The sequence below is a fragment of the Melopsittacus undulatus genome, chromosome 10, assembly GCF_012275295.1.
Source record: "Melopsittacus undulatus isolate bMelUnd1 chromosome 10, bMelUnd1.mat.Z, whole genome shotgun sequence".
Taxonomy (NCBI): domain Eukaryota; kingdom Metazoa; phylum Chordata; class Aves; order Psittaciformes; family Psittaculidae; genus Melopsittacus; species Melopsittacus undulatus.
In genome coordinates this window covers 6,185,982-6,196,251 of record NC_047536.1, presented here as the reverse complement: position 1 = coordinate 6,196,251, position 10,270 = coordinate 6,185,982, and the positions used below count along the sequence as shown (strand labels likewise).

Here is a 10,270-nt window from a genome sequence, read left to right as displayed (position 1 = left end):
CGTAACTGCTGAGAAAGTGCATTTGGGAAAAAGCTGGCCCTTAGGAAGCACTGACTGGTCTGGCTCTGACTGCAGTGGGGTGAGGATTGCTGGTGGTGATGATGCTGGTCATGGGCAGCCAGCAGCAGAGGTTATCGCTCCCCTCCACAGCAATAACACAGGCCAGTGTTGCTAATTTCAGAAGGGGTGCACACCAGGTGAATGCTGGTGATTCCAGAAACAGACCTGCCAACATTTCACCTTTGGTGGAATAGTGCTGGTGGGACCCTACTTGTCCAGCATAATGCTGTATAGCAGCTACCCAATACCATGGGTTTGAGTCTGAATTTGGCTTGAATACAAGCATTTACTTATTTAGGTAAACAGAACAAGGCAAAAAATGCATTTTTTTCTTCCCAATAGGTAAAATCTTTTTCAATAGGCATATCCTGGGAATCTGGGCATGACTGTACTGCAATATTGGTCTGCTCAGTGCCAAAATTAGCTCATGTGGACAAGGGAAGCCTGGGATGACTGCTTGAATGAGGTGAGGGGCAAAACAGGATGGATGAAGGCAATGGACAAATTCAGGAGCCAATGGAATCTTTTCATACCTTGTACAGGTATAGCCAAAGGCTGGATAGGGATCTTGCAGGGACCTCCTGGGTCACACACTGCCCTCCCTTGCTTTTGCAGTCATATCAATACATCCCACATGTTTAGCAGGCTTCATACTAGGCTTCTTCTGTGGGTTCTTCTGAAACCCCTCCCAGACCTCTTTGCTCTGAAAATCAGGAATGTTTTCATCCCTAGCCTACATCTATCAAAGTCTTTCCAGCTTTCAGCTTGAAGCTTTCACAAGGTTTTCTAATGCTTTCTCCCCTTCCATGTGTCTCTCAGTAGCAATTATATCCCCTTCAGCCCTTGTTCTGGTAGTCTAAGTTTATCATAAGATAAATTCTCCTTTCTTTGACTGCTCTAGTCATCCTTTATCACACCAGTCTCAGTTCCTCTGAAAGACAAGGGAGAAGGTTTTCAGGGTAATGGCTGGGATTTCAGGCTTAGGATCAATGGACTTTTGTTTAGGAATCCAGTTTGGAAGGCTTTTAAGAACATATCTGATCGTCACAGTGAGCATCTCAGAGTTTGGAGCTCAAGCCTGTTATTCAGCTCCAAAACAACAACTGCTGACTCCAGGAACTTGTATGAACATTTATAATCACAGGAGGGAATCTAAGAGCCATTCAAACAACAGATACAATTAGTAACGAAAGTGGCCGGGATGCAATTGTTATTGTGCAAGTCAAAGAGAAGGCTGTCACACATGGAGGATGCTGCCAAGAAAGATGCATTCAAGTTGCAGAGCCATTCTTCTCCCATCTGCTGTCCGAATTCTCCTGCAGTCTCTCCAGATCTCTTCAGGCTAGTTGGGCGATCTGAGTTTAGACTTGCCATGGGACACAGCTTTTTGCCAGGATGTGTTAGATCTTTGCCTTGGTCCCGTTCTTGTTCAGTGCTCCCACCATGGAAAAGGGATTATATTTTGGTTCAGAGTGTTTCCTGAGTGATGATGGAGGTTAGGGCAACAAGGCAAAGCAAAGTTGTCATTACCATGTCTTGGAGCCAGAGAAATTAGAAGGCAGTTACAGCAGTGTGGAGATGTCTGAAGCTGTACAAAGGCTTAGACCAGCCCCCAAACTGGAGTGTGTAATCGGATGGTGAAATCTTCCTTTGCTTTCCATCTGAGTCCTCTTCAGAGCATGCCTTTGGAGAAGGGAGTCCAGCATGGCTTGTGCACTGTCTGTGGGGCATCGGCTGCCCCGTGAACAAGCCCCATAGTGTGCAGTGAACAAGAAACTAGCACATCACATCTGTAAGTCATTTACGAAGATGGGAACGATGAGCTGTGCACACAATAGAGTTGCTATTAGGCCTGTCGATCCTAATTAAAAAAATACTTCTCAATGAAAATTATTTATAAAAAGAAATCACAGTGACCCTAAATCAAATTATTTGTGAATGGTTTTTAGTCTCCCAGATCAGTTAAAACTCCTGTGTTAGTCACTGGATGTCATCCAAACTACATGCTGAATGAACAACATGTCTGCCAAATTCCATTTTTTTTCACCCTCGCCCAGTTTGGCACAGGACAGTTAAAGTCATTTTTATGAATATCTTTCAGAACTTCAAGCAACTGTGAAATAACAATGGAAGAGCTTGGCCACGGTTAACTACAGCCCTCCAGTTGTAACCGCCTCTCTCCAAAGAAGTCACTTCGGTTCCTTTGATGCTCCAGTTGAGCACTGAGGCTGCCTGCAGGGAGCCTGGCTTCCATATCTTCAGCAGTGGGGCACAGCTGGATCTAGGCTGACCTTGGGTACAGCCTAGATCCAAGGGTTTGTGTCTTTCTGGCCACCTGCTATAGACTGATATCCTGAGGACATATCAGCCATTCCCTTGTCCACAACAGCAGTTCCCATGCTGTACAGATGCTTCTTTTGCTTGCTCTTCAGGAAGAAAACAAGAGGAAAAAAAGGGAATCAGTGACTGCACAATGGTAGAACAAGTTCTTGCTTCTTGTGTCTGCAAAGATAAAGTGCTAATTCTTGTAAGCACCACATGAAATCCCATCCAAGTGAATTAAGTTTGGAACTGTTTTCATGATGGCTTGTTCCAATTATGCAGAGTGTTTTCTCTTTTCCCTTGACTGGCCTGCAAGTCTCCCTGCTACCCTTTTCTCAGCAAGCTGGCTTCCCCTTCATCAGTTCTTTCTCTTTTTGGCCATGGAAAACTCTGTGGTGTCATCACCTTCAGGGAGTGAGGATCCTGGCCAGTTCTTGGTTCTCCAGCTCCCCACATAATCCAGTGGTGCTGGCTGCTGTTTTGTTGAAAGCTAGCAACAAATGGCCACCAAATTCTAATCTTGCTGGTGTTCAGTGACAAAGATTTACAAAGCCAGGGCTCTCTGCTCCTTGCCTTCTAAGGAAGAGTAAGGAGTAGAGCCCAGCATCATGTACAGTAGTTAGCAAAGGTTATGCAACCCCTAAAAGTTACAGTGCCCTGGTCTAACACCAGAGACCTATCCCCAGATGGACTGGGCTACACTCACCCTGCTTTATAGCAGCTTACCTCCCAGATCCAGCTGGCTTGCTTTTCTCTAGTTGAAGCAGTGCAATGCCTGTTGCTGCCCTTTGCTCTTCCCATGCCCAAGGCTTTGGCTGGGAAGGTCCAGGAGAATGGGCATAGCTGGCTTTGGGGGAGAGCTGGCTCTGGCTCCTGGTGCACTACTTGGCCTTTTATTAGGATGAGGACACTCCTGTATTTTTGCTGTACGATTCACACTGTCCTCATGCTGCCTTTCTGGTTTCTCCAGAGCTGTGCTCCAATGGTCTTGGGATGCTGTTCCTACAGCCATGACTCAAGGTCCTTGACTTGTATAGCTGTGCAGCAAACCAACTGAGAGTCTTACTCTTCTTTCTGGGCTTATGGAGATGCTGGGGTCTGTGGGCTGTGAATCCATCCTCATCCACCCAGCTTCTTGCAGACTGGTGATTCTTTCCCACTGCTTTAAACCACATTTCCTTAAGAAGCATGGAAGGATGTTGGCAATTCCCAAATCATGGACTAGATATTATACAATCCTTTGAAATGATTTTGTGTGTCCTGGGGTCCAAATAGCCTTCTGCAGCATACAGACACCCTGCTGAGAGACATGCAAACCCATCATCTCACCCATCATTTCTTACCACTTTAATCTCAGAATGGTACCCAGGTGCCAGCCCAAAACTACTGATCACTTAGGGTTTCTTTCCCCCAATTTTTCTGTCTGCAGTGTTGTCTCAGTGGGAGCATTAACTTGTCACATGTGACAGAAGCTTCCTGTATCAGTTCATGACCCCACGTCCTTGCTCTTCTGTGTCCAGAGCAGGAAGGGACACCAAGGTGGCACATTTTATTTTGTAAGAACAGCTCGTGGATGAGCTTGTTTTTCAGCTTTCTGCCTGTGTGAGTGGAATTAGACAGGTGGCTGCCCTGTGAAGACTTCTGCCTCCTGGCCCATGGTCTGCTGCTGGTAAAGCCATCTCTTCAGGCTCTTTATTGCTGAACCTGTTGGATGCTTTGAGACAACCGGTGCTGGAGGACTGGTGTAGCTCTGCCACAGCTCCCGGTCAGAGCTGCCATGATTCATCATGGCCAGGGAGGTGTGTGGAAAGGACCTTTGTGCCCTGTGGCTTACAGCAGCCAAACTCCCCATGGGGCTACCTCATCCACCAGGAACACTGAAAAATAGATTTGTCCTTTTGGCGCTCTGTGACTGTAACGAATGTTCCAGGCACCATCTCTGCAGTGAGTTTGTGGTTTCATTGCTAACACTTTCCAGCCCTTATTACCTTATCCCAAGCAGTGGGGTGTTTCCAGTTCAGGAGTCAGTCTTCCTCATGAAGACTGCTGTCTCCACACACTGTTCCCCATTGTCCCACTGAGAAACTGCCTCTCCCAGCTCCTAGCCAGCATGTGTCCAATGTGATGCTGCTCTTGAGCAGGTAGAGAAGTAGAGGTTACAACCCTGGGAGGTCCAAAGCTGAGACAGGGCTGCCTCCCCACTTCCATCCCTCCTCACTTTTCAGCAGTGTGCTTGTATACACAGAAAATGCAGAAGCAAGCTGTCAATAAAGGCCATCATCTGGGGCCAATGTTGGTGCCATTGTCCAGGTCGTGCTGCTGTCCCGATCAGCAGCCCATCCATCCCTCATCCAATGTCTTCTCAAAGTACCAGACAAAACATTCCCTTAGGGCAGCTGGGATTTATGAGGGTACAGCAAGTACCTCCTCAAGTCCTTTACTACATGCAGCCCTGTTCACAGGGAGCAAGGTTGCTTATGGGGCTGGGGCAAACAGTTTTGAACTGAGATTTATTTTTGCAGTTTTCAGGAAAATAATGCTTTGGATTTTTTGTTTGGTTGTTTGGTTGTTTGTTTTTGTTGTGGTTTTTTTTTTTTGTCTTCCAAACCAGCACTTTAGCAGTTCTTCCCCCAGGTTCAACCAGGAGGGATGTTGCACAAATCTACAGGAGCACTGGGATCCACAGCACCACAACCCTCTCTGCAGAGGCCATGCAAAGTATGCTGTGAAACAGGATGCTAGTCCCAAAGGCTTTCTTTTTCCTTTTAAAACTATGACTTTTAATACAACTTTTTCTTTCCTGTGTAGCTTAGGGATATGCCCCTTGTGACATGCTCCACCAAGGAGACTTTGGCTCTGTTGCCTCTGTACCTGCCCTCCAGGGAGTTTTTGGCCACCATTAATTCACCCTTAGCATCCTCTCAGCCAGAATAAATTAGATCACCTCCATTATCCCCCTCTCTTAGTCCCTGTGTCCCCAGCCCAGCGAGCATGTATGTGTGTTCCTTTATTCCCAGCATTTCATGACAGGATAGAGTAGGCAATGACAGCATCACCTGGCCAGGTAAGCGGTACTGATGCTTGTACAGCATCACTCCTGCAGCAAGCAGAGACTCCCAAGGAAGCACCTCTCTTGGCAAAGCTGGCTGGGCAGCTTTCCCAGGCGATGAATTTTGGATGAGGAAACACAAATTGTTGTCCCTGACTTGCAGGGTTAATCTGTGTGTGGTGCTGCTGCCTATGTCCTCATCCTCGGCTCCAGCCAGGACGTGCACAGCAAAGGGCTGAGGAGGGAGCTACAGACCGGGAAAGAGCCCGTGGCCGTCGCTCCATGAATGTGTTGGGGAATGTCGTCAAGTGCCTGTGGAGGGAGGCTCTGGCACATGCACGTGTGTGCCCACGGATCACAGCAGATGAGCTGCTCTATTTGTAACCTCCCACTGCTGTTGAACAGACTTTGCAGGGAGGAGAGGGAGCTGAAAAGTGAAACTTGAGGCTCAGATGCTTGGAGGGGCTTAGGAGCCTGATTCAGCCCATCACTCCCCAGCACAGCAGCAGCTCATGCACCTCTTGGGCCGTAGTTTGCTTTCAAGCTCAGCACAGAGTGAGGCTTCCATGCTCCACCTTGGAGCCGAAACAATATTCATTAACTCATTGAGAAAAGGAGACATAAGGACACAGTTAAACTGCAGAGTGCAGGATTACACTGTGATATGAAGCAAAGAAAGAAAGAGGGAGGAGAAGGAAAAGCAATTTGGTCTTTGTTTTTTAATTTGCATCCCTTTTCCTGTGTGAGGACAGTGGCAGTGTCATGGTGTGCCCTGTGGGTAGGATCCAGCTACCTGGGTATCACAGCAAGGAGGGTGCATTCAGGACATTACTATCTAAAAGCCTGATGTCCTGGCTGGATAGTCCAAGGACTCCAGCAGACTCCAATGACTCCAGCGTGCCCTGGGAAGTGCAGGATGAGAGGATGGTATGCCAGGAACAATCAGATCTCATCTCCAGATTTTCCTGCCCCTTCCATGCACAGCCCACCTCTCTCCCAAACCCAGCTCTCCTTCCAAAGGGCAAGACGGCAAGCTGAGGAATGAGGCTCCAACACCCCTTCAGTCCTTCTGGCTTCCTGCCCAAATTGCTAATAAAAAAGCCACTTTCATCAAGTCTTTTTCCTAATGCAAAAACTTTTCCATAAGGAACTGGTCCTGAATTCACCAACTGGTGGTGTACACTGGTGTAAATGTGGTAGTTATTTAATACACGGGGTGGGTGTAAGGAGGTTATGCAGACAGAAGGGAAAAGAGGGAGAAATATCAGAAGCTGGCAGAAAAATCCAGTTCTAGGGGAGAGTCTGTGGTGGTGGCCTGGAGACTAGGGACTGTAGTGCCCAGGAGCTGAAGATGCACCCTCGTGCATCCCTGGCAGTGTTCAAGGCCAGGTTGGACACAGGGGCTTGGAGCAGCTGCTCCAGTGGAAGGTGTCCCTGTCTGTGGCAGGGGTTGGAACCGGGTGAGCTTTAAGTTCCCTTCCAACCCAAACCAGTCTGGGATTCTTTGCAGGGAGAACAGACAAGAAGTGGTGTCTCCTGTCCATAAGCTTTCTACTGGTGTCTGTATCTGTCTGTCTCACAAGAGGAGTCCTCTGGCCTGGAGAGTGGGCAGTGATGGCATGGCAATTGCTCTTCAGAGGCAGGCTCCCCTCTGTCTCCTCCATCCTGAGTGGTATGAAACCCCCCCAGAACTGGAGCTGCTGATAAATGTATTACATGCAGATGTACATATCTAAGAAACATAGTGTGTGAGAGGCACAGTGAGCTCAGGCTGCATAGGCATGCCATCAGGATGATCAAGAGGCTAAGTGAGGGTGCTAAGGTATGGACTGAAACATCTGATTAGAAAGTTGGGAGGAAAAAGACAAGGCTGAATTGTTTATATTTTGTTTTCATTCATCATTCCTACTGGTGTGGGTGGACAAGGAGTGAATGAGTTTCTCGTGGAGGGCAGCAAATAAGAAACACATAATTCCTCAACAGATAAGTGGGTTTTTAATTCCTTGCACTTAGGTTAATATGACACAAAGAGGCTTCAGGGAACCCTAATAGCTTCTCTGCCCTGGGAAACCATGTGCTCTTGACTTTCCTTCCCCTGGATTGCCATATGCCAAGAGAGAGCAGGTTTCTTGGGATAGGTTTCATCCCTCTAGTGAAGCACTGGGTTGTCTTCCAACAGCAAAGGTGCCCAGCTTTTCTTTGGACTCTTGAGTATCTCACAGCAAGCCAGTAGGACAATATTGTCAGAGCTCAGGGCAGGAGGGGTAGCCTCAGCAGGCCTCTATGCCATTATGGTCTCTTTCCGGGAGAGGCAGCACTGGTGACTACAGCTACATCCCTTGGTTCTGCCTTTCCCAGCTGGCACTGGTCCAGGAGGTGACATTTATAGGCAAGAGATATGAGAGCAGAGCAGGGAAGGGGTAAACTGAGGAAACCACTGAGACCATGGCATCACTGCTGGTGGGGGACTCCTGGTACGGGTCTTGCTTTCCTTTTCTGCTTGTTGGAGCCTATGACAGGCCAGTGGAATAGGTTTCAGAGGTCTCTCTCCATCCTAGTCCTTATCTACCTGGAAGGACTGCCAGATATGGTTTATTTTGATCATGGTCCTGCTTAGTCAGTCTGCAGATGCCGTTTTAGAAGAGCTTTAGGGTTTTCTGAGGTGGGAGGGATGCTGGGATCCTTTATGGCATCTCTTGGGACACTACCCTTTGTGACGTCTGTCACCAGGCAGAGCTCTGTGCCAGGAACTCATTTGGCAGAGAGAAAGAGACCTGAGAAGTGATTTGTCTTGCAAGCAACCCTGTGAAATTGGAGGAGCAAAACTAAAGGAGGTGAATGAAAAACCAGCCCCTGCAGCAGTCGTCTGAGGGGTATAAACCTCTTGAGGTCCTCCAGGCAGGGTGGAATCTGGGCTGAGCTCAGATGCTCCATCTTCCTTTCATGGTCCAAATATGACGGGTTTTCACAGCAGGGAGGTAGGGGAGAAACAGGCTTTGGAGAAATTAAAGCAGCCAGGGGATGAAACAGTTGTTTTCTGGAATAATGGCTCCTCATGAAGGATCCCAGCTGGTGCCTGAATGCAGAATGAGCTGACTTTGCCGGTTGACAAAGAGAAAATGTGGAAGATGAAGAAATAAAATCCCAGAAGGGAAGTAGTATGGATGGGCCAGAGACACAACTATTCAAGAACTGCATTGAGATGGTTTGGTGCAGAAAGGTCTGGCTTCTGGTTGATGACAGACACAAAGCCTCTTTACTGAAAGGCACAGTGGATTTTGCAGAATAGAAGCTGGAAAGTGTTTAAATTTGCCACAGTTTTGACCATCCTTACCCAGGGTGAAAATTTGAGAACATGTCAGCCTTGAGCCTAAGCAAGGATGATGTCAGATAACAACCATAGTGATGGGGCTGGAGAAGACTGAGACCAAATGCATAGCAGAAGAGGTCACAAAAATGTGAGAACTGGTGAGTCACAGTGAAATGGGGATAAGGGTCTCAACTCTGATGAGCAGATATGAGAGCTGCAGGAAATATATCAAGAAGCAAAGAGTGAGATTTAAGAAGTTCTATTTGGCAAAATGGTTGTGTAGCCCAAAGGTTTTTGTTCATCTGCCCATGCAGATAGAATCAGTGCAACAGGGCACAACGCTTGAGCCCCAACACTGTTGCACATCTGAGATCTTTCTAGAAAGCTTTGAAAGGAGAGGTGGCGGATGTGTCATCCCTGGAGACAGGCTGGACATGGTCCTGAGCAACCTGATCTAGTTGAAGATGTCCCTCATTGCAGGAGGGTTGGACTGGATGAGCTTTGAAGGTCTCTTCCAACCCAAACTACGATTCTGTGGTGATACAAAAGAAGACTCTGTCCTGATCACTGCCTATGCCACTAGGCAGTGCTAAGCCTGGGAGGGAGATATTAGGGAAGGATGTGACTCAGTATCATCAGCTATTGGGCATGCTAGATGTAAGCCATCACTCTTCCCTGTGCACTTTCCTATCAACAAAACCACAGCACCTCCTGCCTGGCTTTGCTGCCCTCACAGGGTAATGGCCAGCCTTGTCCCTGCACACTTTGGGCTGTCTCCCTGTGCATTCCCAGCATCCCCCAGGAAACACAGCCTCCAGTCCTGGAGGATGAATTAGGACCTTCTCCCTCCAGCTGTCTCTTTGGGACCCATAGTGAACTCAAGCATGACTTGCAGGTGAGCATAAACCACCTGAAAGCAGGATATTGAAGAAGTTCTTTGGCCCCTCACTGGTCTTCACCCTAATAAACAGAACCTATCCTAGAGCCCACAAAACCTGCTGTATAAGCAGGGCATGACAGGCAATGTGAGGGAAGGGATCCCTCTCTTCTATGTGGCATTTGGAAATCCCAGCTGGAGGTTGGGTTGAGTTGGGATTTTCCAGCTAGAAAGACATTGACAGACTAGAATGAGAGCTGCAGAGGTCAGGGGATGGGGGCTAGGAGATCTGGGAAAAGCCTCATTGAGCTGGCTTTGTTCAGCTTGGAAAGAAGGAGGTCTTGGAGCTGCTGGTGGCCACCTCAGAGAGGTGGTAGAGGGGCAAAGCCTCTTAGATGGAGGTGGGCAAGACATGACAGGCACAAGCTGAAGCACAGGAATTTCCCTTAAAGAGAAACATTTTTCACCATGAAGGTGGTCAAAATTGGAAGTTCACCAGGGAGGTTCAAGCCTGTGTTAGGTATGACCTAGAGTGACCTACCCCAGCTGGCCCTGCTATGAGCAGGGGCTTGGACCACACACCTCCTGAGGTTCCTTGTCAACCTCAGTTAACGTGTTACTCTGAACAGCATCAAGTCTTTGCAAGGCGGTT

The 10,270-nt window shown here is 48.0% G+C and overlaps 1 protein-coding gene across 1 annotated transcript in view; it reads left to right on the top strand.

The window, feature by feature from the left end:
• Positions 1-7,876: 7,876 nt before the first annotated feature.
• The window catches only part of NRG2 (neuregulin 2), a 156,472-nt gene continuing 154,078 nt past the window's right edge, over positions 7,877-10,270 (top strand). Inside the window, exon 1 of the mRNA XM_034066958.1 lies at positions 7,877-7,905. Coding sequence (XP_033922849.1) covers positions 7,877-7,905 — 29 coding nt within the window. The remainder of the gene's footprint in view (positions 7,906-10,270) is intronic.